Source organism: Dasypus novemcinctus, chromosome 27, assembly GCF_030445035.2.
Source record: "Dasypus novemcinctus isolate mDasNov1 chromosome 27, mDasNov1.1.hap2, whole genome shotgun sequence".
Taxonomy (NCBI): Eukaryota; Metazoa; Chordata; class Mammalia; order Cingulata; family Dasypodidae; genus Dasypus; species Dasypus novemcinctus.
This window is the reverse complement of record NC_080699.1, coordinates 50,245,424-50,273,365: the sequence shown is the minus strand read 5'-3', so window position 1 is coordinate 50,273,365 and position 27,942 is coordinate 50,245,424. Positions and strand designations below refer to the sequence as shown.

Here is a 27,942-nt window from a genome sequence, read left to right as displayed (position 1 = left end):
ATTGATGGAAAACACGCTTTTTGGAAAGGGCTAGTGAATAGAGATAGGAAGAAAATAAGTTAAAAAAAATAATGGATCAGTATTTTAGAACTGAACCTTTTATACAATGGGAACTGAGCTTATGAAAATTCAAGGAGCTCATGAAGGAAGATAAAAAAAAAACTTGGAACTTAATAGAAAGCATTGGCATCAATGAAACAGGAGAGAGAAGGATGACTGGGGTATTCAAATTAGCCTTAGATATGGATAGTTCCATGGACCCTAAGACTACAATTAATATGGGTGAAAATTCTCAGGAATTATATTATATTGAGAATCATGTCTTATTATGACAAAATCTCTTCTGATTTTTAAGTGGATATGCAGGTATGTTGATGCAGTGAAAATGCTGCTGAAACAAATATTTACACTCCTGGATTGGTTAAATTATAGATTAAAATAGGTTGTCCTGAGTCGAAGTCATTGCACACTGTTGGGCAAGGTTGGGAAATATAAAAAATAGATTAATATGGAAAATGGTTTTGAATAAATCTAAGGGCTCACTTATTGCCCAAGATGCTGGAGATAAATGGAGTGATGTTTCAGCCCTGGATGGCTGTGATTGAAAAGAGGGTCTTATAATACTTGGGATCTGAGATGTCAAGATTGGGTAATGAACAATGAACTAAAGTAGGCTTATTATTATTCTAGCAATGGAAGAGCTCTTATCATTGATATAAAGGCAGTGGCCACTAGAGGTTCTGAGAGATGGAAGAGGGAAGAATAGATGTGATGGGGGCATCTTGGGGGCATAGGACTTGTCCTAATTGACATTGCAGTGACAGATGCAGTCCATTGGATATTTTGTCATAACCTACTAAATTGTGCAGGACAAAGTGTAAACTATTGTGTAAAGTATAATCCACGGTTAGTAGCAATGCTTCCGCATGTGTTCATCAATCATAACAAATGTACCATACTAATGAAGGATGTTGTTAATATGGGAAAGTGTGTGTGTGGGGGTGCATATGGGAATCCCTTATGTATTTATGTAACATTTATGTAATCTAAAGCTTCTTTAAAAATAAAAAAAATTTAAAAATAAAAAATTAGAAATGTATTGATGTACCTGAATAAAAGAGGACGTAGGATATTCTTGGGAAACAAAAGGAAGATCAGCCTGAGCAAGTGGCAAAACTGTGAAGCTCAGTAGGATGGGGAACGCTGGAGGAGGAAATGCTCCAGGAGGCGCTGTGCCATCTGAGCAGACAGGTGTGGCCTTGAAGGCATGCTTGCCACTTACACAGCCATTGATTTCTAAATTGCCTTGATCTCCCAGTGATCCCGTTTTCATTTCTAATTTGGTATATATTGCGTCCCAAATTATAATTGCCATTAGAATTACAGAATATAATATTTGACTATGTGAACTAAATAGGATACGCTAAATAAAGTCCTATGCTAGCACAATTCACTTAATTGATAGGCTAAGGAACAATCAAAATAAAGCCATAAGGAATCTAATAAAATATTTAAGAGAGAAGAGGAGAGAAAGAGAGAGAGAGAGAGATTGGAGAATCAAATATGAAAATAATAATAGTACATATTACCAGTTGCTAGGAAGAGATATACTTAGGCAGCATAAATTTGATCTCTGAGAGAGAAGTTCTTAAGTTTGGTGTTCCAAATGAACTGAGTAGCAAAACAGATAGTGGTGAAAAGAGAAAAAAAATATTTTTTCCATCTGGAGGTCACATAATGAATTAAAACTGCCTGAAAATTAAGTTGACCTGAGTAGCCACATATCTTATTCAGATTCTGTTTGATCAAGAACTAATGATAAGTATTAATATTTATAGAATATTTCCAAGAATCTCTTGTGTAGAAATTAGCTATATTAACTAAATAAATCAACCAGGCAAATCACTGAACTCCAACACACTTATTTTACCACTATTAAATGACAGAAATGTAAGTCAATATTGGCAAAAGCTCTTGAAAATTATACTAACAGTCCCCTGAAAATAAGGTATGAGACAGGGAAATTAAAGAAGGATTAGGCAATATTATGTTATGTTTTACTACCAACCAATATAGAGAAAAATTAGATAAACATGAGCTTATAAATATCCTTATGATAATTCTTTTTCCTCCTTTTTAGTTCTCCATGTTTTTTAGGAATTGTCTTTGGTTCTCCACATCCACAGCAAGTTACCCTAAAAATGCCCAATTCTACCGTGGTGACTGAATTCCTGCTTACAAGGTTTTCTGATGTGTGGGAGTACAGAGTCTTACATGCCATGCTATTCTTAATGACGTACTTGGCGGCTCTGATGGGGAACTTTCTCATTGTCACTGTAACCAGCCTCAACCATAGTCTTCACACCCCCATGTACTTCTTCCTTAGGAATCTGTCTGTCATAGACATGTGCTACATTTCGGTCACTGTTCCCAAGGCATGTGTCATCTTCCTGCTTGACAACAGAGCAATCACCATGGTTGGATGTGCAGCTCAGATCTTCCTTGTGATTTTGTTTGCTTGTACAGAACTGCTGGTGCTCACCTTCATGGCCCGTGACCGCTATGTGGCCATCTGCCAGCCCCTCCACTACCCTGTGATCATGAACCCTCAGGTCTGTGTCCACATGACTCTGGCCTCCATAATCAGTGGTCTGGTCTATTCAGGATTCCTCACTGGCAATACATTCCAACTGTCCTTTTGTCAGTTCAATGTGGTCCATCAGTTCTTCTGTGATGTCCCGTCTCTGTTGAAGCTCTCATGCTCTGAGATCTCAAGCAATGAAATTTTAATTCTTGTCTTTTCAGTGCTTATGGGTGGTGGCTGCTTTGCCTGCATCACCATGTCTTATAGTCTCATATTTTCTACTGTGTTCAAGTTTCCCACAAGAGGAAAACAAAGAAAAGCCTTTTCCACCTGTGTCCCTCACATCCTCGTGGTGATCCTCTTTCTCATTTCAGGGGCTGCTGTGTATTTGAAGCCAACCTCCAACTTACCCACAACTCAAGACATGATTACCTCTGTGTTCTATACTATAGTCCCTCCTTTCTTGAATCCTATAATCTATAGTCTTAGAAACAAGCAGATAAAGGAGGCTGTAAAGAAAATTTTGAGGAGAATGCTTTATTCAGGAAAAAAATAGAATAATTATTTCAAGAAACTCATTTTAATGAGATGAGTTTAAAATGCATCAAAGTTAAACTTCTTGCCTATTTAAGAATTTAAGAGACATGACATGAATTTTCAGGGACGGTCATTTCATTGTGTGTCAGCATAGTAACTACACAATTATATTTTACTTTGAGATTTCCCCTTGAAAAAATGAACATTCTCTGGTACCTGACACACCATTAGAAAAAATGCGTCTCTTGCCAAGTAATTGTTTCCATTTATCTTTAAAATTAGAGAGTCCAAGAAAATACAAACTATACATTCACTTTCTTTGATCTTTTTGCACTCTTGAGAGTCAGAAAGTATCCTTCACTCATTATTTAGTTAAAACAAAATTACATTAAAGATTTTAGTCTGAATAAAATGCATCTGAGGAAGGTATGGTTGGTAATTGAAGCCAAAGATATTTCCCTATATTTCATCATATGGAAGGACAAATTTTAAATAAGAATTACTTTTGCTCAATGTGAAGAAAAATATTTACAAAATTGTTAATCAGTAATATGTTTAGAGAGTTTAGGATTAAAACAAAGTTGCCAGGTTTTAAATTTTCCATACAAATAATACCAGAGTGAGTTAAATATGTCCTATTTCCTCCTTATGACATATTAAAATAATGAAATAATGAAATTATGTATTTATAGTGTGTTTTTGTGTGTGTCTCATGTGTTAGGGCCTATAACCCCTAGAGTAGCCCTTAAATTAGTAGCAGAACTCTGTAGTCATTGACAAATATTTTCCTGTATTTGATAAATAAATTCCCAAAACATATTTTATTTTTTTACATAAAATAACTGAGATATTACAGTTCAATTTTGTAAATTGGGGTGATGAAATTCACTCATTAAAATCAGCATCAGCTCTTCTGCTACTTCCAAGACTGACTTTATTACAGGGCACTGATAAATTGCTAATTAATTATAATATTTGCAAGTTATGACCTCATCTGCACACTTTTTTATTAGAAACAATTTTAATTAAAGTCATGCAAAATACATTCCATCATATATGAATGAACACTTATACATTATCTACACATCAGTAATTATAGAAATGTATTTTGGTTAAAAAGGAAAATTTTAGGTGATATAAATATTATTAGAATAAATATTAAAAACAACAAAACAGCAATGTAGTGCTATATGACACAGTGAAGCCTAATGTAAATGATGGACTATAGTTAAAGGTTTAATTATAATAATATGTTTTCATCTGTTGTAACATAGGTGCGGCGGCTTGCTTGGTCGGTAGAGGTGGGGTCTGGCTGCGGACGAGGGGTCGGTCCAGCTCTGGACGAGGAGTCGGTCCCGCTTGGGATGAGGGGTCGGTCCCACTTGGGACGAGGGGTCGGTCCGGCAGCAGACGAGGGATCGGTCTCACAGGGGTTGCGCGGTTCGGCTGACGGGGTCGCCCGGCGAAGCCGGCGACGAAGGGGTCTCCCGGAGAAGCCGGCGACGAAGGGGTCGCCCGGAGAAGCCGGCGACGAAGGGGTCGCCCGGAGAAGCAGGCGACGAACTGGGGACAAGGGAGGCCAGGCCCTTGTCGGGGGCTCTCAGGACTGGAGGGCGCATGGCAGAAGAACTACCGCGGAGACAAGGTAAACACGCAAGTCCAACTTTATTGAGGGAGAGGCAACAGTTTTATAGGGGCTGGGGAAGGCTGATTGGTCAAAGCCACGCCCTGTTCTGATTGGTTGCCGGTGAAAGGTCAGTGGGCGGTACTGGACGGGGGGGAGGGGTGGTGGCTAGGGATTGGCTGTCGCTGTTGCTGGGGGAAGGGGCAGGGTTTAGGGATTGGTGGCAGCTGTTGCTGGGGTGGAGGGCAGACTTGAGTTTCCTGCCCACACCTGGCTGTTGCTGCTGTCGGGGGAGGGGAAAAGGGCAGACTGGAATTTTCCGCCCTGCGCCTGCGCAGGGAGAAAGAAGAAGAAGGGTGCCGCCCCACAGGCATCGTGTGGCGCCATCCGGGAGGAGGGGCGGCCAGGGAAGCATGGCTGCCGAGAAGGGGAGACCCGAGGGCACTCTGCGCCCATGCCGAGCTCCCTTCAGGGGTGGCGGTGAGTCCGACCAGCCACCCTATTATGGGGGCAGTGGCTTGGCCTGCCGCGGCTGCTCCCCCGCCAGGCCAGCAAACCACACTTCAGCCCGAGGGGTGACCGCAATAGGTACCACAGTAATGCATGTGTAATTAATAAGGGGGTATATGAGAATTCTGTATTTTCTGCATGTTTTTTCGGTAAACCTACAAGTTCTTTAATTTAAAAAAAGGACATGAGTAGATACAAATGTTACATACATATAGTGTAGCTGACAATGTGTAAACAATCATATAATATACAATTTAATTTCATTTGGACACCAATGCCTTAAGAAAAGTTGTGATCATTTCCTTTAGAATTTAGAAAGCTCATTTTGAAATATTTATTCAAATGAAGTGGCATAACATTGTACACACATAATTATATACCTTGGCATATGCACAGCAATTATTAAAATAAAATGGACAAATCAAAAAATACCATCATATTTAAACAGTCTAAGACATGGCTCACTACAACTCATAGAAAATCATAAAAAGTAAGGCTTAATATAAGATTTAAGTATGTAGTTTACTAACTTGCCCAAATTGACATTCACATGACACTTCCCTAAATGTGCAAAATACATTTTCTTTCCAAATAAACTGATAATTTGCTAAACTATATCATATTCTGGGCCATAAGGAAGATTTCACAAAGTTCAAAATGATGTAACTGTACAGAATATGCTCTTTATCCTCAGGTAGCAGAACAGTAGAGGGGAATTGAAATCTCTGAGTGTAATTCTTCATGTTTCTATTGCTTCTAGCCATTCTACAGGTTTGCTTTGTGTATTTTAAAGCTCTTTTGCTTTTTTGCTGTATTTATGCTGTGTGCTTTTATGTCATCTTCATTAATTGACTCTTTTATCAATATGAAATATTATTGTTTGCTCCAATGTCTACATTTTCTGTTATTAATATAACCAGTACAACTCTTAAAAGTTTGTGTTAGCATATATATTTTCACATATCCTTTTACCTTTAGCCTATTTGTACCTATATTAAAATGAATTTCTTGAGCGCAGCATAGAATAGGGGCATACTTTTTTTTAATTTATTTTTTATTTATTTCACTACCCTTCTCCCCTCAACCTCCCCCCCTCGTTGTCCACTCTCTGTGTCCATCTGCTGCGTGTTCTTCCTTGTCTGCTTCTGTTGTCAGCGGCATGGGAACCTGTGTTTCTTTTTGTTGCATCATCTTGTGCGCCAGCTCTCCATGTGTGCAGTGCCATTCCCGGGCAGACTGAACTTTCTTTCATGCTGGGCAGCTCTCCTTATGGGGCACACTCCCTGTATGTCAGGCTCCCCTACCAGGGACACCCTTGCGTGACACGGCACCCCTTGCACTCATCAGCACTGCACATGGGCCAGCTCCACACGGGTCAAGGAGGCCCAGGGGGGCTCAAACCGCGGACCTCCCATGTGGTAGGCAGATGCCCCATCCACTGGGCCAAGTCGGCTTCCCTAGGGGCATACTTTTTAATCCTGTCACAGATACTCTGTCTTTTAATTGTGGTGTTTTACTATTGAAATTAATTGTAATTATTGGTGGTTTTACCTGTTAAATATATTGTATTTTTTCTCTTTTTATTCTCTTTATTCTTTATTTTCTATTTCCTCTTTTTCAGGCTTCATTTGGATTATCCTCTTACTGGCTTTTAGATCAATAGATATATATTATTTTCTAAAGTTGTTTTTTGATTCAGAGCTTTTATTATACCTACTTAGCTCCTCTCAGTATGACTTCAAATGATAAAATATAATTTTCAATATACATGAAGAACAAGAACTATCATGTATTTATTGATATTTTTACAGTTTCTGGTGCTCTTCATTCCTTTGTGTAAGTACATATTTTCAAAACATATCAATATAATTTTCCCTCAAAGATTTCATTTAGCATTTTTATAGTATGGCTCTTGTTGTGATGAATCATCCCCACTTTTGTATGACTTCAGTATTCTTTAATTTATCTTCATTTTTGTGAGTTAGTTGTATCAAATCTGTTTTCTTTTTTGAGGTACAGGAGTTGGGGCTTGGACCTGGGGCTTCATATGCAGGAAGCTGGCGTTCAACCACTGAGTGCGTCTGCTCCCTTGAGCTGGAGTTCTGATTGTCTGCTTAGTCCCCCTGCTGGCCTGGCTCCCTCGTCTCTCCGCTCATCACTCACCATGTCTGCTTCCTTGTCTGCCCCCTGTGTCTACTTGTCTTATTTAGGAGGCACTGGGAGCTGAACCGGGGACCTCCCAGGAGGAAGAAGGTGCTCAACCATGTGAGCCACATCTGCTCCCTCAAATGGAATTCTATATATGCTGTTTTAATTTTTAAAGAAGCTTTAGATCACATAATCCTTCCTCCTCCCACACTTTCCCACATTAACAAAATCATTAGTGTGGTACATTTGTTATAATGTGTGAAGCACCTTTGTTGAAGCATTGTATTAACCATGGTCAATAGTTTACATTATAGTTCACCCTCTGTTCCACACAATTTTATAGGATTTGACAAAATGTATAATAGCCTGTATCCGTCATTGCAATGTCATGCAGGAAAATTCCAATGTCCCAAAAACGCCCCCATGTTGTACATATATTCTCCTTCTCCCTCCCCTCAGAATCTCTGATATCCATTGCTTTTGTATCAGGGATTCTTAACAAAGGGTCTGTGAGCTTGAATTTAAATTTAAAAAAAATTCCTGAAGGGACATATTGGTGCAGGTGTGATGTATTTTTTAAATATTACATGGGTAAAATGCCGAGAAAATAATATCAAAATATAATAAAGAGGGTTACCTGTTTAGAATGCTCGGAGGGGAGGGTCTGATGCAGGACGGGCTCCTGGGGAATGTCTAAATGCTCATTCTGCCAGAGTGGGTGACACCATGGGGTAGAATCCCAAGTAGTGAGAGTGGGGGTGGACCCACATCCTGGGGAGGACTAATGCCACCAAATAGAGGGAACTCTATCCCTCGAGAGAAAGGGTGGCTCCCAGGGCATTGGGGCAGATGAGCAAGTTAGGCCCTAAACACTATTCCATCTATCTCTGGAAGTGGCTCCTCAGGAAACGGAGGTTGACTGTCACTGTGGGCACCAAGGTGGAAGGGAAAATGGACGTTAAATGTGTGGAACCAAAGTAAATGGGGGACAAGGGAGGAGTTTCTTGAGAGTACACAAGGATGGATATAAAACATGTAATATTACACCATAACATATAGGAGACGACAGACTGATAATGTAAACCATAATGTAAAACATAGGAGAACTAAAAATGTAAAGAACTGTGTATCCTAAAGTATGCACCATAATGTAAGCACAGATATTACCATGTTAGAAAGCTAATATCTCAGACTCTGTACATCACCTTAAGTAAATATGATGCGAATAGGGTGTAAGAGTATCGCTGTGGAAGGAAAAAGGTGTTGTGGTGGATGTATGGGAGTGCTGTATATTATATATATGCATTGCTGTGGTCTAGGACTCCTATGAAGAAACGCTGAATAATTAGGGGGGGGGGGGGAAAAAGGATAGGATGTGGAATTTTTTCAAGTCAACATTCTTTATCTAAGTTCTTTATCTAACTTTATCCAAGTTCTTTATCTATCCTTTAAACCCATCGCTATATGCCATTCCCTAGTAAGGGACCATGACATTATATTGGGCTTCAAATTTCGGGGAGTTCTGGATCACAGAGTGTTTCAACAATGGCAATGGAGGGATACTGGTATGGGATACCAATGACAGGTGATATATGGCTGACAGGGAGCTGTACAGAACATATGTCCAGGGTGCATGGTAATGATTGGATATACTCATAGTGGCAACAATTAAAAACACAGCAGGGGGGGTACTGGGTTCCTGGCCAGTGGTGCTCTGTCGTGGTCCCTAGGGGAGCAGCGATAGTCTCCCAGGTACAGCGGCGGGGACCGGGAGGGAGTGAGGGTTCAACAGTGAGCCCCTGACGCTAATGACTATGCTTGTGAGCTGATAAACCTAAAATAAGAACAAGGCCTAGAGCAACATTGTGCCTGGGAATTTCCTCCTGTCAGCCTTCATGTTACTCAAATGTGGCCAGTCTCGAAGCCAAACTCAGCATGTAAATGCAATGCCTTCCCTCCAGCGTGGGACATGACACCCGGGGATGAGCCTCCCTGGCAACGAGGGACCACTATCAAATACCAACTGATGATGCAACTGGAAAAGGACCTTATATGGAAGGTTCAATGCGGATCAGCAGAATATCCATGTCTACATAAAACAACATGACTTTAAAATGCTGTTTGACCTAAAGTAAGGGGGAAATGGAAAGGAGAAATGAGTTTATATGGCTACGAGTTTCTAAAAAGAGTCTGGAGGCTGGCAGAAGGATTGCCCTCATGCACAACTGAGCAGAGTCAGAGAGACAGATAAAGCAGATACAACCCCCAGATATTGGTTCCTATGAAGGCTAAAGAGACCCATGAGAGTTATGGTCATGGCCGATGGGGTTTACTACCAGGGCAGATGGCCCCTCTCTGGAAATGGTGTTTATGTGTGATGAATCTGGACTCAGATGGGATCTCCCTTCATAAGACTTTCATACTAATCTGCTGGAGGTGCAGTTAACGTTGGGGTTTAAGATATAGTTAGGGGATTTGAATCTCTGGACTGATAATGTGATAGCCAAGTCCTGAGCCTCAACAGACTCCAGCACCTACAATCTGATTTATTGGACTTACCACACTCAGCTAAGATGGAGTTGAAGAAGGACAATCACCACACCATGGAGCCTAGAGTGATTACAACTGAAAATGGGAGGATGGCAGCCAGCATCCATGTGGAATCTGAGCCTCCTCTTGACAGAGAGGTGCAATGGACACAACCAATCCAATGTCCACATAGAAGAGGTGGCATTGGATTGGGAAAAGTGGACATGGTGGACGATGGGTATGGGGAAGGGCAGGAAGAGATGAGAGGTGGGGGCGTATTTGGGACGTGGAGCTGCCCTGGATGGCGCCTCGGGGGTAATCACCGAACATCATGGATCCTCACAGGGCCCACTGGATGGAATGGAGGAGAGTATGGGCCATGATGTGGACCATTGTCTATGAGGTGCAGAGGTGCCCAAAGATGTACTTACCAAATCCAATGGATGTGTCATGATGATGGGAACGAGTGTTGTTGGGGAGGGAGAGGGGGGTGGGGGGGTGGGGTTGAATGGGACCTCACATATATATTTTTATGTAATATTATTACAAAGTCAATAAAAAATAAAATAAAAAAAAATAAAATTAAAAAAAAAAAAAATTACATGGTATAGCGTGGCCTTAGGAAGGGGTTTGTGGTTCTTATCTAACCGGCAAAGGGGTTCATGGAACAAAAATGTTTAAGAACCCCTGCTTAATATCAATCCCAGTTAGAACTCTGCTGTCAATATTTATCTTTGTTTCTCTGCATGAACTATACCCCCATGTTTCTTGGAATGTATTCTCTTCTAAAATTCATTCGTAGGACAGATGTAGAATGGACATTTCCATTTCTGAGGGAAGAAATTAGATGAAACTGATGTCATTAGGCCCAAGCAAGTGCAAAACCCAGCAAGGCTAACTCATTTATTTTCCAAGGTCTGAGGTTTACCTGTGTGTTTATTTACTTGTTTTTTGCTTTGTTCTTTGGGCCTGCTGAAGCAGCAGCCCCACATTTCCCAAGCACTGATGCAGTGTCCTTCTCATTTCAAACACTAGGGCATATGAATCTCATGACCACCACGTATCATGAATAATAATAGATTTTGCCTAACTTTTGCCCATGAGTGCATAAATTTACTGAGTCAAAGTTTCTTTTGCATATAAAATACAAAATTTGTTCATGCGGAGAAGAAATGTATGTTAACACTCCCTCATTTTGATGTAATTATAATGAAATCCCAGAATTTGCCCTTTTATTAGGAAAATAGAAGTGGTATTTTCATGAATAATATATTGCTGAGGAAAAGTTTCTATAACCTTCTTTACTAACCCAATGTATCAATAGCTAATATGCTCTAGAATCAGAAAAATCCATATGCAATGCAATTTCCTCATTTCTGAGATTTCTTGGTGTGCATGTAAGCAAATTACTACATGAATTACACACATTGAAGTCAACTCTTTTCATATTCATAAACAAGCAAACATGTATGAGGAGACAGAGTAAGGGGTGGGTAAATAGGATTTGCCTTAATTTGGACATTAGCCAGGAATTAATTTTTGTATTTCATGTTACCTATACCTTTACATATGGCCAAAGGTTAATGAACCATATATGAAGCTTCTCTCTGTAGCAAATAGTTACTTTAGGTCTCCACTATATAGAGAAAAAGAAAATGAGTTCACTAAGCAAAATTATCACTGTTAAATGTTAGAACTCAAGATAATTCAAAACCTATTTATTTAGTGCATCAATACCAAGCAAAATATTAGTTAAAATTTCTTAGTAAATAGGTTATTAAATTGTCTATTAAAATTACTGATAAAGAAGAATTCTTTCGACATTCATTTTTAACATAGTGGACTGATAGCTGATAATCTATAGGTATTATCTGGGGTCCTTCTTGACTAGTAGGGATCTTCAACCCAATAATCTAGGAAATATACATCAAGGTGCATTGGCCAGAAACTTGTTTTAGATACAGCAGAAATTTGCATGCTAGCATTTTGTACACCTAGGTGAGCATATGCACATTTTTTAGTACCCAAAAATGTCTACCCATTCATTTAGCTGACCAATCTAATAATATTTAAAAATATGTACACTTTGCCTTACCTAAGTAATATGTGGTTTTAGCAAGTTCTTTAAGTGTGTAAGTTTTCACACCTTATTAACATCTATATAAACATCTAATTATTTCTTATAGCTTCTACAATCCCAAATGTAGCAAAGATGTTTTCTTGCTTTTTTTAGTTTCAGAGATGACATTACCAATATGAGGTATCAACAATGTGAAAGAAAAAGATTTAGCCAACAAAAAAGTATCAGTAAAGACAAATGAACTCCTCTCTTATATAAAGAGGTCATATTGGAATTTGTCTGTAATTTATTTCATGCCCCCTTTCCCCTTTGGAAAATTAACAGTTAGGATTCTAGAGGGAATATACTTTTCTTGATAAAACCCAGTCACTGTCAAGTTAATAATGGGCACTCATTTTATAACTAATCATTTTAAATTAAAAAAAAAGAAATCTAATTTGTTTGAGTGACAATTTTGCTTATTTTCATCCTCTAAAATAATATACAAGAAAAATTCTAGGAATAGATTTGCCAGACAAAAGCATACAATGAATTGATGTTATTATGATTTTTTTCTGTAAATAGAAAAAATGATTCTGGTAAAATAGGATTATACAACCAACTTGCTATGAATTTGAATTTTTCACAATAGGCTGGTAAAGTTTAACACTATTTAATGAACCATTATGCACTTTTATATTGTTTACACTATTTACCATGCACATGAAAAATGGTACTACAACACTTTAAATCCAAATGAGTGGGATTTTGAGCTTCTTTTAATATGTAGTTCCTAACTTGATTTTCCAGTAGTGCATGGATTATCAATGATATTTAAAATCAGTATGAATTAATTATATTATTTGAAAAAAGCACATGCTTATATATACACGTGTGTGTATGTGCATGTGTGTGTGTATATATATATGTAGATATATATTTTGAGATACTGAGTGCCAGGGATTGAATCCAGTGCCTTGTATGTAGGAAGCCGGCGCTCAACCACTGAGCCAAACTGGCCCCCTTAATTGGTTTTTTGTTTGTTGTGTTTGTTGTTTGTTTTTGTTTACTTCTTATGAGGGACTGGAATTGAATTTGAATTCAATGTGGGAATTTGAATTCCCATGTGGGAAACAGGCACTCAGCTGTTTGAGCAACATCCATTCACCTAGATAAATATTTAAAGAGCTCAGGAGTTCATACCAATTCTTCTAATTCCAATTAAATAGGTATAAAATACCTTAAGTACGTTTCCTTACATACCCATTCTATTTTTATAATTCTTATTTTCCATTGTGGAAATTTTGATTCCCAAATATTTCATCATATTTAATCTGGTGCTACTACACCTAACAAAAACATTTCTATATTATTTTGCATTCTTTTTTATTTAGTATATATGTCATTAAATTTAAATCCTTGATATCCCATGTTCATAAGTTATTTAAATTACTTCTCCCTTTTATTTTCTTTATTACCACAATAAGAATTTGATGTACAGGTAGGTTGCTTTTCCTCTTTACATTCTATTTTAAGGTTTGCTTTTTCCATCCATTCAAATATAATTTTACTTTTAAATAAAGAGACATGAACTATGTCCAAAATACATAAATATTTATGCTGAGAGTTTTCCCTGCCATCCCATATCTCCCATGACAATATCTGTTAGGTTTTGAAGCATTTTATCAATGAATCTTATTACAAGTATTATTTTAATAATGTACATATGAGGATAAACTGGGGACTGTATATCATTTTCATCTCAGTGGTGCATGAGGATTGTGGTTAATAATACAAACACAAGAACGATCTTTTATGAACTAGAACAAATGTCTGTCACTATTACAAGGAGAAAAGAATATGGTGATTACATGGGAAAACTACAACTAATTTACATTATGGACTATAGTTAACAGTAATATTGTAATATTCTTGCATCAGTGGCAAAGAAGTACTATATCATTGCTAAAGGATCAACAAGAGGGGGTTATAAGTGAGTATGGGATTTTTTCCTTTTGGAGTAATGAAAACATTCAAAATTTGAGTGAGGAGATGACAGCACAACTCTGTGATCAAACTGAGAACCACTGAATGAATGCCCACTTTGGATGGACTGTACAATGCTTGGGACTGTGTAATACGTTGGACCCTGTGGTGAGTGATGGATTGTGGTTAACAGTACAAATATGACAACGTTCTTTCAGGAACTATAAAAAGGTACAATTCTAATACATGGTGTTAATTATAGAGTGATTTATGGAAAAATACACCAAATGTAAGTTAGGGACTGGAGTTAGCAGTAATATTTTAACTATGTTCTTCATCTTTTGTAACAAATGTTCCACAAAAATATAAGGTATTGGTGGTGGGGTGATGTGTAGGAATCCTGTATATTATTTTGTAGGCTTACAACTTTTCTAATAAAAATATTATGCATGAATGTATGTTATATGTATCTGTTTATATGTATATTTATTTTATCTTAGTTTTTCTTTCTTACATGAAAGAAAGCCTGTTATACACATTATTTGCTGTTTGTCTTTTATTTTTCTTTCTATATATTATGTAAATCAGCTTATAGTAGTTTACAGGAAAACATACTATTCAGTCTTTAATATGACAATGTTTCTGTGGTTAGATGAATTGTAATTCATAGAACTGTAAATGATTAATATAGCATATTTATTATTTATAATATTTTATAATATATTTAGACTGACATATGATATTGTATAATATGTAATATTTTATATATGTATACCTATAACATTTGTAATGCTGTTATATTGGGGTTGACATTAGCCTTCGCTGTAAGAATAATAGCGTGATTTTTTTCCTCTTTATTTTTTTAATGTTACATTAAAAAAATATGAGGTCCCCACATACCCCCCACCCCCTTTCCCCACTCCCCCACCCATAACAACAACCTTCTCCATCATCATGAGACATTCATTGCATTTGGTGAATACATCTCTGAGCACCGCTGCACCCCATGGTCAATGGTCCACACCATAGCCCACACTCTCCCACAGTCCACCCAGTGATTCCTACAATTTATTTTTAATGTTTAAATGGTGCATTGAGAACAATGTTTATTTTTTTAGGACACTTATGATTATAAAAATACATATGCATAGAGCTATATATGATAATTATATTTGATAAAAAATGTGTATTCTTTATGAAACATATGTTAGAATCTATATTTATATCTATAAAATTAAAACTATATATGTGAAGATAAAATAATAAGTTAGCATTATTTTTACTTTTTAAAAGATTTCTTTATTTATTCCCCTCCACCATTGTCTGCTCTCTGTGTCCATTCACTGTGTATTCTTCTATGTCTGCTTGTCTTCTCTTTAGGTGTTTCCAGGAACCCATCTTGTGACCATCAAGAGTGGAAGAGAGGCACTCAATTCCCACCTCAGCTCCCTGGTCTGCTCTGTCTCTTGTTGTCTCTCCTCTGTGTCTCTTTTAGTTACATCATCTGGCTGCACCAACTCTCTGCATTAGCCAGAACTCCATGAGGGCCACCTCTCCTGTGTGGGCCAGTACGCGGTGTGGGCCAGCACGCGGTGTGGGCCAGCATTCTATGAGGGCCAGCTCTTTACTTGGTCTGGCTCACCACATGGACCAGCTTCCTTCCCAGAAGGCCCCAGAAATCAAACCCTGGACCTCCTATATATAAAATAATGGGGAAGCAGATGTTTGAACCACATCTGCTTCCCCATTATTTTATATATTATTTATAATAGGATCTATGGTAGGCAATGATTTCTTAGATTTTACACACAAAGCATAAGGAAAATAAATAAATAAATGAGACCTGGAAATTAAAAACTTTTGTTCTTCAAAAGACTTTGTCAATAAAGTGAAAAGCAGCCTACTCAATGGGAGAAATTATTTGGAAACCACATATCCAAGAAGGGTTTAATATCCAGACTATATAGAGAAATCCTATAATTCGACAATATAAAGACAAACAACCCAACTTAAAAAGGGACAAAAGACTTGAATAGACTTTTTTCCCAAAGGAGAATATACAAATGAGCTAAAAAGCACATGAAAAAAATGCTCAACATCACTAGTTATTAGGGAAATGCAAATCAAAACCACAATGAATGACCACTATTTAAAAAAATAGAAAACTACAAGTGTTGGAGAGGATGTGGAGAAATAGGAACAGTTATCCGTATCTGGTAAGAATGTAAAATAGTGCAGCTTCTGTGGAAGACAGCATGGTGGTTCCTCAGGAATCTAATAGAATTGCCGCATAATCTGGCAAGCCTACTAGGTATATACACAGAAGAGCTGAAAGCAGGGATATGAACAAATATATGTTCACTGATATTAATAGTGGAATTATTCAGAGCTGTAAAATGATAGAAACAACCCAGGAGTTCATCAACCAATGAATGGATAAAGAAAATGTGGTATATACATACTATGGAATATTATTTAGCTGTAAGAAGGAATGACATCCTAATGTATGAGAAAACATGGATCAACCTTGAGGACATTATTTTGAGTGAAATGAGCCAAACACAAAGGGAGAGATATGATATGATCTCACTAATATGAACTAATTATAAGCAAACTCATACAGATTGAATTTAGAATATAGGTTACCAGGAGATTGAGTGAGGGTAGACAATGAGGAGCTGATGCTTAATTTGTACAGAATTTCTCCTTAGGTTGATTGTAAATATTTGGAAATGGATAGAGCTGATGGTAGGACTTTTCTGTGAGTGTAATTAACAGTGTCAAATTTTGTGTGAAAGTGATTCACAAAACCAGTTTATGGTCATGTAAGTCACTAGAAGGAAAGTTAGAGGATACAACATGGGACTTTATAATGCTGTGAGCCCTATTGTAGATGATGACTGTGGTCCATAGCACAAATGTAAGTTCTTTACTGACGGATAACAATTGTATGCCACTATTACAAGATGTTAATAAAATGGTGGTATATGAGCAAAAAATGCACCTAATACAAACTGTGGATGGATGCTAGTTAACAGAAAGGTTTCAGTATTCTTTCATCAATTGTCACAAGGTTCAAACCAGTACTAAGTGTCATCAATAGGGGGTAAAAAGGAGTAATTTCACAGTAATGAAGTATTCTAAAATTTATTGTGGTGATGAGTTCACAGCTCTGTGATTATACTGAAAGCCATTGACTGTACACTTTAGATGGATTGTATGGTGTGTGAATATATTTCAGTAAAATAGCATTTTTAAACAGATATAGACTTAAAAACATTGATACAGAGTAAAAGATGTCATACACTCTTTCTCCAAATCCTCATCTACAGCCAATTTTCCTGTTACTTTGGAAAGAGAAGAAACTGTAACCATGCACTACAATGCTTTTGGAAATGTTCTCTTCACATTTAACCATAATAGTTTCTCTATATGTGCTTTGTGTGTTTATGCTTGCTTTTGTTTGTTTTTTCTCTACGATAATTTAGATTTGTCATCTCTTTAGCACCTTTCAAGTTTTTTTACACTTTTATGAAATAGGTTTTAACCTCTATTTCTTTGCATATTATTTTATGCTTTAGTCTATGGATAATAGAGATGTTTGCTTTATTATAAAATATGAGCAAATGTCTACTTGTTTCCTCCTGATAGTTTTCACATCTCCTTCTCTGCTTCACTGCTGGGATTCTGTGTGTGTATGTGTGTGTGTGTCTCAATATGAAATCATGATAGTCTTGAAAATAAGAACATCCCCCTAAAATGTTGCATATTTTGATGGTTAAGCTAATGTCTCAACTCAGCCAGGTAATGCTGACTAGTTGTTTGATCAAACAAGCTCTGGAATAATACTGAGATTACCATCAGCAATGAGAGATGTCTCATCCATTCAGTTGAAGTGATTTTAGCATTCAGAGAGAGAATCCCCATCTCTCCTTCAGACAACCAGCATTCCCTGGAGAGTTCAGTACGGACCTTCATTAGCGTCCCTGGCTTGCAGCCTGCCCTACTGGATTTGGACTTTTGCACATCCATGTTTACATAAGATATATTATAAAACCTCATACTATTTACAGATATCTCCTGTTGATTCTGTTTCCCAAGAGAACCCTGAATAATATATTCATGCAAAATAGGCTTTATATTTCTGCCACCCTAATGATACACAGAATTGAATACCAGCTCCAAATAGCACCAGGCAACCAGGCTTCATTAATTTTCTCTTTGGCACCTGCGTACATGCTCTCATTCCCCAAGTATAGAAAAGAGCACAGCAGTGCCAAGCATTACATCATGGTCCAGATACCTGAAAGATGGAAGGCAGAAGAGTGTGAATTGAGTAGAGCCCCTTGTAATAAATTTCCTGAAATCAGCTCCAAAACATTTCACTTTAGATTTGAAAAAGTCACATTAAATAGCTATCCCCCTCCTTCTAGAAAGGTCTGGAAACATTGTTTTTATTTGTCACAATTCTTATGAAAGTAACTAACAGTGCCAGGCACTGCATATATTGTTGGTTATTATTTTCATTAATGTCATTTATAAAATAGTATGCTATTATAAACTTAGGTATCCTTAAAGTATATGTAATTGATTGATATATTTGAACATATCAGGCTTACTTAAAATCTTCTCAAACTCTGAAGTTTTCTTTGTTGTTTTGGTAAATTACTGATTATCTGCCAATATTTATTCTCCTTTTCTGTTGGAAGTGGGTGGGGACCAACCATCCAAATGTAATCACATACATGTCTTCCAGGATAGAGGATACAATTTCCAGCATTCTTTTAGCTAAGTGGACCAATATGATCGTTTTCAGTCTAATGATTTTTTAGTGGATGTGATGTATGATCTGGGTCATCATTGACTGCTATGTTCTTTTTCTTCAGAGGTACCAGGGATTGAACCTGGGACCTTGTACATGTGAAGCAGGTGCTTATCCTGGGAACTATGTCTGCTCCCCTCTATATTCTTTTTCACTTTATCCAAGCAAATATCCTACTTTTCAATTTTGTTTCATCATAAAACATATATTCAAGAGCAACAACCCAGGAAATGGCGGAGCAATGAGATCCGAGAAACCTAGATCTCCAGAAAGGAGTTTCCTTCTTTGTGGACTACCTAGTAATTGAGACTGTATATCTGAGTCAATCAGTCAATCCATAAAACAAAAAACAAAAAGCAAAAAGCAAAACCTCTCATAGGACATTGTTAGATGAGTCCCAGATAAAGAAGCTGGATAATTTCCCGATACAGTTATTACTCAAGACTATCAAAATAAATAGCTATATATTTATATATTTTTAAAATTTAATGATTAATAAAATGTCCTTAATTTTTTTAGCCATTCCTCTCTGGATTCTTCTGTCTAAGAAGAGATGATTGAAACTCTAATCCTTGGTTTTATTATTGTTGCTGTTATCATTTAATTACTAAAATTACTCTTGTTTGTTATTGGGGAATGCTGTCCTCACGAAATGATTATGTGCAAAAGATTATTGAGCACTGATGTCATTTCTTCTTTAAGTCTTTAGGTATTTGGTAAAATTTGCCAATTAATCTATCTGGGCCAGGAAAAGTCCTTTCCTGAGGGACAGTAACTACAAATTCAGTTTCTTTACAGAAATTTACAGGGTTTCTTCATTTTATTTATTTAAAATTAAATGAATTTTGGTAGTTTATAGTTTTGGAATAATTGCTCCATTTCATCTAACTTATCCGTTTTATGTTTATATTTGTTCATAACATAATTCCCCTACTTTTCTTTAAATATCTGAATCCTTAATTTTCAACATTCGTAATTTAGTTCTTATGTCTTTTTCATTGCTATCAGCCTTGGATTTCCAGCATTGACAATATATAGGTATTTGAATGAAGGTCCCTTCTCTCACCTTTGAAATAGACTTTTACCTCCATCTGGGTGTATTTTTGTGTGACTTAGTGTAGTTAATGCTTTTCCCAGGGAACTTAATGGTTTTTCCCCACTGTCCCAGCTGTCTACAAGCAGTTTGTCTGCTTTCAGACAAATGATAGGACTGTGGGCCTCAGATAAGTTCCCCAGCTCAGTCCCTCAGACGTCCACCCTATGTAATGGCACTGACGCACATATATCCTGTGCTGGTGTGAGTGGTTTGTGTGCCTCAGAAAATCCTGTTCTTACAGCAAATCCATTCCTTTGCCTGTAAACCCACTGTTCATAGGGCCATTTTATCAGATCCAATTAAGGGACCTTTTGATTAGATCTCTTCAACTGAAGCCTTTGATTAGTTTAAGGTGTTCAGGGTGAATCTTAATCCTCTTACTGGAATCCTTTATAAAGGGAGGAAAAAATTCTGCAGACAGAGGGAAAAAAGCTTCAGAGACAGAGAGAGAAGCCCTGGATGCAGGAGCCTGGAATCAGCAGACCATAGAGTCATGGAAACAGGCCCCTGGGAGGCTGAGGGAGAAGGTCGACAGAGAGCAAGAAGATGAAGCAATGAGCCTGGAGGGGAGGAGAGAGACCAGCTGACCTTGCCATGTGCCTGATGCCCACAGCTGAACTCCAGGAGAAAGTGAACCTGGAGGGAAAGGCAGAGAACAGCAGAGCTGTCCCTGCACCTTGCCATATGGCAGGGGTCCAGGTTCACCAGCAGACCACTTTTGGTGAAATAGAATTCCTGGTGATGCCTTGATTTGGACATTTTCACAGCTTCAGAACTGTAGGCTTTTAACCTAATAAATTTCCATTGTAAAAACCACCCCATTTCTGGTATATTGCTCCCAGTTTCTTTCAGCAAACTAAATACACCCTAGTATGTGCACAGGGGCTACACTGCTCTCTCTGGAACAGGGCCAGGGGCCCACATTGGAGGAAAAGCTGACACAGCTCACATTGGGGAGGGTTTGGGGAAACAAAAGTGCCATAAGCTTATTCTATTGCTTTTTTTTAAAAAAGATTTATTTCTACTGTTTCCCCGCCCCACCTCTCCCCCCCCCCCAGTTGTCAGCTCTCTGTGTCCATTTGCTGTATCTTCTTCTGTGACCACTTCTATCCTTATCAGCGGCACCGGGGATCTATGTTTCTTTTTGTTGTGTCATCTTGTTGTTTCAGCTCTTCGTGTGTGCGGCACCATTCCTGGGCAGGCTGCACTTTCTTTCACGCTGGGCAGCTCTCCTTATGGGGTGCACTCCTTGTGTGTGGGGTTCCCCTATGCCGGGGACACCCCCGTGTGGCAATGCACTCCTTGTGTACATCAGCACTGCACATGGGCCAGCTCCACACGGGTCAGGAGGCCTGGGGTTTGAACGGCGGACCTTCCATGTGGTAGGCGGACTCCCTAACCACTGGGCCCAATCCACTTTCCCCTTCTATTGCTTTTGAAGCAGTTTTCTTGATTTAGCACTTGCCCAGTTAGTGCAGCCCTTTAATTGTTTATCATAGTTTTGAGGAAGTTTACCATCTTTAAGATTCCTCTGCCACCTTTACAAGAACAGGGTTGAGACAATGGCCTTGTCAGAGAAGACCCAGCAATCTTCAGAAGCTCGTCAAAAGCATTGGTCAGCAATCAGACCGCACAGCCTGGAATCTGGAGGACTTGGTCTTTATGTCCCACCCTGACACTAACAACCTGTGCCTGGAGCCCGAGCTGCAGTCCCCACTGCTGCCTGCCTCAAGGACAGCAGAGGTGGCATTGGCAACACACAGGAAGGCTGGAAGCCCCTGTGCTTACCTCTGTGGAGGAGCCTCTTCTCCCTGCTCCTCCCTGGGGGCTGCCCAGTGTTAGACCAGGCTCTGAGGTTAAAAATATTCAATTCAGTTCTCAATCTTGAGGATTTGGGGATGGTGATGCCGACTCTGTTTCTGATTGAGAGGGGGCTTAGATCCCAAGGGGAAGATGGGTGAAACTGTCTTGCTTGCAGTTGTAGATACTCTTGTTTTTGGGGATGGGCATTTCCAATCATCAATCTTTTGTTATTGGTCCTGGGTGAGTTGAGTGAACTGGAAAGCAGGTGTTGGCTGTAACTCTGCTGAGATTCAGGGCTGAACTGGGATATGAACAGACCAAAGATTTAAATCTCTGGGACACATATTTAACAAGCATAATATTTATTATAGGATCAAATAAAGGGGCAAAAGAGCCACGTGTAGGGAAATTACAGCTGTGTGTAACCCTGTATGAATAAACATAAGGGGGGAATGCAAATAATGACTAAAGTTGACATTATTATTCTAGCAAAGGAAGAACTTGCATCACTGATATAAAGGCAGTGGCCTCCAGAGGTTCTGAGGGGAGGGAGAGGGAAGAATAGGTGTAACATGGACATTTTTGGGATATTGGAATTGTCCTGCATGACATTGCAAAGATGTATACATCTTGTCTTAACCTATAAAATTGTGTGATGCGAAGTGTAAACTATAATCTAAAGTACAGACTATGGTTAGTAGCAACGCTTCAATATGTGTTTACCAATTATAACAAATGTACCACACTAATGAAAGATGTTAGTAATGGAGGAAAGTGTGGGAAGGTAAAGGGGTAAGGAATATGGGAATCCCCTTTATGTTTGATGTATCATTTATGTAATCTAAAGCTTATTTAAAAATAAAAAATATTTAAAAATTAAAAAAATAGTTGACTCACATAAATGCTATGTCCCCAATATACATAGTTATACACATTCACACATCTCCTAATCATGATTCTTCTACTTCTACTTCTTTTACTTGAACCTATAATTTTCAATTTACCTGTTAGGTACATTTCTCAGATAAAGCCTTTGGTTTGTTTCAGTGCCAGCAGAGCTTCAAAATCCACTTATCCAGCAAATAAGTGTCCAATTCCTACTTTCAATTCTTTGGGTCTTCCCTGGACAATTGACAAAATGATGGTGATGAACCAGCCCCTTCCCAAAAGCAAGGAGTATCTTCAACTGTATACAAAGCAAGTCCATTCTTCTGCCCTCAACTATCTCCCTTCTCAGCATGAAGCCGTCAGAATAGACATTGCCCCAAATCCCTCAAGATTAAGGATTCAGTGAAAATCAGGAGGGAGTGTAACTACTGACTAAAGAAGGTTTTCTGTTATTGTAAAAAGAAGTAAAGGAAAATTGGTTTAGAAAGGAGTAATATATGTAAAGGCTTCTACTTTCATCACTCAGTATAATTATCTCTTAAAGATGTGATACTTTTCAAAGAACTATATAGAGTTATTTGGCCATAAATAAAGTAAGAGAAGACCATAAATAAAGTAATCAAGGTATAAATAATGAGAATAATAGTTTATTCAGACACACCAGTAAGTTCAATACTTGTTTTGGTGAAAGGATTAATTCCTAGAGGTTTTCTACTCTACTATGTTCCCGAAATCTTTCCTTCAATTGTGTTTCTGCTTTCAATTTTACTGGTTTCTGTTCTTATACTTACTATTGCTTTCATTTTCAAGTTTTGGGTTTTCTTTTCTCTCCTTTTCTAGCTTCTTTAAATGGAAAACTATATCATTAAGTTTTAACTTTTCTTATATCCTAATATATATATTCGATGTTATAAATTTTCTTATATCTTAATATATATATTTGATGTTATAAATTACCTCCTAAAATCTCGGCTATATTCCACACATTTAACATGATTTCTTCCCATATTGTTTAATTCTAAATATTTTCCAATTACCCTTGATATTTCTTCTTTGAATCATGAATTATATAGAAGACTGTTGCTTAGTTTCTGAGTTTTTGGAGATTTTATTATTATTATTTTCTTACTCACATCAAATTTTAACCCATTATCATATGGGAAAATTCTTTGTATGATTTCATATTTTACATTAGTGAAGACCTGTTTCATTATTAAGTGAAAGTATTTTGATGAATGTATTACTGAACAAGGGCTCATGCTTGATGCACAAAAACTTCAATGCCATGACTATGGGATTTTGAGTAAAGAAAGAGGTTTAATGAAAGGTTGACCTGATTCGAATTGGAAATTCCCAGCTCAAATCTGTCACCCAGAGTCTAAAGAGATGAGGATTTTTATAGGAAATCACTCAGTTAACAAAAGTTAATAACTACAAGTTAAGTTAAAAAACTGGAAATAAGCTAAACTGGTCATTATAATAATAACTATAAACTATAATATCATGTAAAGGAATAGAGCTAAGCTAAAGTAAACTTTACATAAACAAGTAAAACCCCTATGGTTAGCAGTTACAAATGTTCCATTTTCACTTAAAAATATATTTTATTATGTGGTTTTTATATGAAATGGTCCATTAATGTTAATGGTACAATTTGGTTCTTCTATATGGCTACTGGGTTTTAGTAGACTGATTCTATTGATTATTAAGAGAAAAGTATTAAAATTCCCAAGACTCATTGTAGATTTGTATTTTTTGCATTTGAGATCTGTCAATTTTGCCTTACGTATTCTAAAGCTTTTCATATAAAGATTTTTATGCTGCATGATTAATTTTTTCAAAAGTATATAATATCTCACTTTGTATATGCTAATTGTCTTTTCTCCAGCATTTATTTTGCCTGATATTACTATAGCCAAGCAAGGGTTCTTTTTCATAATATTTGCACAGTATATTTTATTTTAATCCTTTTAATTTTAATCTACTTATACCATTACATTTCAAATCAGTTTCCACAGACAATAGTTTTATTTGGGTCATTTTTTAAGTCAATTATATTAGTTATGTTTGGCATCTCCAGGCCCACCCACCTAGCTCTGCCTCCCCGCCGGCCTCCGGGGAGGTGGGGCCCAAGCAGGGCATGTGGAGCTCACCCCTGCCCACCCCTCCGTGGCATTTACCAGGAAGAAACAGCAGGAGCATCAGCTGCAGTTCTACTCCAGAGAGAGATTTTCCTTGCTGCTGCTTAACTTGAAGGAATACTACTTTGAACTGCATACAGCTAATCATATTCAACCCAAAGGCAGTCAGAGCAAAAGGAAAATCAGAGGCTCCTTAAAAATATATTCAAAGTCAATGATTTTTGAACTGGATGCAATATCCCAACCCATCATTAAGATTCTTTGAAAGACTGTATAAAAATAAGAAAACATGGAGAAAATGGAGCCAGAAGACATTTTGAAAAGGCAAAATCGAGAGAGAATTCACTCATTTTTGTCAGGTATAACCTTGTTGCACCACATAAAATAGAAAGGGGTAAAACAGTATGGCTTGGAATTGGATGTTTCAGGCAAAGTGGAAAATGATGTGGAGACGTTGCTTCAGCCTGAAAGAGCATCCTGCCTTGACAAACTGGGGCACCAAACTGCTGTGATAACTGCTATTTTGCAGTCACATTTGGCTAGGACATCATTTAACAAAAACAGAGTGCAAATTGTTTCTGAAAAGCTGCACATGGAATGTAAAGCGGAAATGATGACGCCTCTGGTGACCAGTCCTGGACACGTGTGCATCACCGACACAAACCTGCATTTCCAGCCTCTCAATGGGCACCTGAAAACTGTGGTCCAGATAATGCTGAAGGACATCCGTCACATTTACAAAAGGCAACACAGCATCAATTCTTTGGGCTTGGAAGTGTTTCACACAGAAGATGATCTGTGTTCCGACATCTACTTGAAGTTCTATGACCGTCAAGATAGAGACGATCTTTATTTTTATATCGCCACATATCTGGAGCACAACGTGGCTGAGCACACCCAGAGCTACATGCTCCAGTGGCAGCCGGAGCTGCCAAGCTGAAGTGTGCTTCTTCCTCCTATCCTTCCAGAATTATTAAAGCAGCCTTAGTTCTGACTTTACTGTCTGATAGTTTTCCAGTTAAACCAGTCATCAAAAGGCCATTAAGTGATTAGATATTAATTGCTCTAGCTAATAAACTTTGGGGTCCTGAGGCAATAGTTTCCTTGCTAAACAAAGGCACTTTTCATTTTCACAGTTTTTAAAGCACACCAAAATATCCTAACACAAAAACACATTCAGTAAAAAGGTAAAGCATGGGTAAAGGTTAAAAATTACAAGAGTATTCTGGCTTGTGACCACTCTTGGGAGAACTCCCATGGCATCCACTTTGATTCCGCCCACCACCTTTCCACTTCATTCCTCCAGGTAGCTGGGTGTGGTCAGATAGGAAAGATGCTTGCAGAGGCATGGACCGGTGGGAGGGGTAAGCTCTCAGCTCTCCAGCTCTCCATTACTGCCATGCACCCTCTAGGGGAGAGGGCAGGAGAAGGCGAATCACCAGCCCTGAGGGCAGAGCCTCCGGCTGCTAAAAGGGCTTGAAAAAATGGTGCCGGGAGCTCCTGTCCTGTGCCCCAGCCCTCCTGACTAGGATTATATCTAACAAGGTGGGGCATGTGGCGTGGACACAGAGAATTCCAGAGCCTCAGCCCCTTATCTCCTGGGATCACATCCTGTGGGGGCTCATACACAAATCCATTTAAAATAGAGAACCAAAGGAAGGCATTAAACAGGCTGTAGGCCATAGTTTCACTCACCAATAAATTCCTGGACCAACTCACCAAATGTTACTGGATTCTATCTAAGTTGTTGGTTATGCTGCAGAAATGAATTTCAAGGGCATGCCCAGTGAGTTAGGTAATTTATTCAGGTAGGGAAGGAAGAGTAATGGGTGAAAATTACAGAGCAGGGGTCTGAGGTAGAGAGGAAGGGGTGAAAAGGGATAAAGAGGGCTGATTTACAAGCTACAATTCCCACTTATAGATTATAAATCTCCAGGTTTACTTGCATGGCCATGTGGCAGAGGAAAAATGATGAGAGCAGTGCACAGAGGACAGGTGTGGGTCCAGAGGCAAGAGAGCAGGGTGAGGGCATGCTCAGGCCTGTGCCTGGCTGTTAATTATTCCACCCCTGCTAATGGCAGGGAAGGGGTTCAGTTGTTTGCTGTTTTGATTGATTACCCCACCCATCAATCCCCTAGTGAGGACCCAATGATAAAATCCCTAGGGAACATCGGGGGCTTTTCTCTGCATCCAGAAGAAGTCTTTGTTCTGGATAGCAGAATCCTGGGGGTGGGGGGGGTCTTCCAGCAGCCATCTTGGGGGTTACTGATGTCTACATGGACTCTGCCAGGCTTCATTCCTATCTCACTAGCCTGCTTTGCTAAGTTCTTCATGGAGTACTAATGTCTATTTTTGTTCCATGGCATTTGGAAGATGCCAAGACACATTAATGGAACGTGATGATGCTTTTAGTAAGATCTGTTGGCATGACAACAGGTTACATTCTGCATCATGGGACTCTACAGTGAAGGTGTGGTCTGGTGTTCCTGTGGATACACCAGGCACCAAAAGACACCAATTTGACTTGTTGGCTGAGCTGGAACCCGATGTCATTGTAGATACAATCAGTTTAAATGCTGCCAGCACACTGCTGGTTTCAGGCACCAAAGAAGGTACATTAATATGTGGGATCTCATTACTGCACCAGATACCATGTCCTTCAGGAACTGTACTGAATACTGCTTTCAGCCCAGACAGCCACCACATCCTCAGCACAGGAGAAAATGGCTGTCTGAACATCAGGAACATGCAGACAGAGATGCTCATCTCTTCTGACATTGGAGGAGCCATAGAGGTGCTTTATCTGGGATGGAAATATGGTGTTATCCAGAAGTCAGTCTGGTGAACTGCTTGTTTGGGACCTCCTTGGAGCAAAAATCAGTGAGAGAATACAGGGTCATAAAGGTGCTGTGTCATTCATGTGGATGAATGAACAGTGTAGCAGCAGCATCACAGGAGGGGATGACAGGCAAATTATGTCCTGGAAATTACAGTATTAAGTGCCTTTTTTTTACTCCGAACTGGTGAGTGTGCAATGATAATTAGGAGTTTACCAGTAGGAAAAAAATGGTTTTGAATTTTCTAAATCATGGTGACTTCACTGAAAGCTATAAGATGCCATTTGTAAGGCAGATAAAGATAAAATGGCAGTATTAGGGGGAAAAAACAGAGGATCATCCCCCTGTGATGGTGGTCAAAAGACAGCTCTGGGTGCC

General features: G+C 38.5%; 1 protein-coding gene across 1 annotated transcript; it reads left to right on the top strand.

Annotated features, from left to right (window-relative positions):
* The first annotated feature begins 1,193 nt into the window (after positions 1 to 1,193).
* On the top strand, positions 1,194 to 27,726 carry LOC101438862 (protein FAN-like). The gene is given in 8 exon segments (XM_071212290.1): positions 1,194 to 1,251; positions 2,158 to 2,612; positions 24,681 to 24,984; positions 24,987 to 25,125; positions 25,127 to 25,662; positions 26,649 to 26,749; positions 27,039 to 27,517; positions 27,519 to 27,726. Coding segments are annotated over 8 exon segments (2,280 nt in total).
* The last annotated feature ends 216 nt before the right edge of the window (positions 27,727 to 27,942 follow it).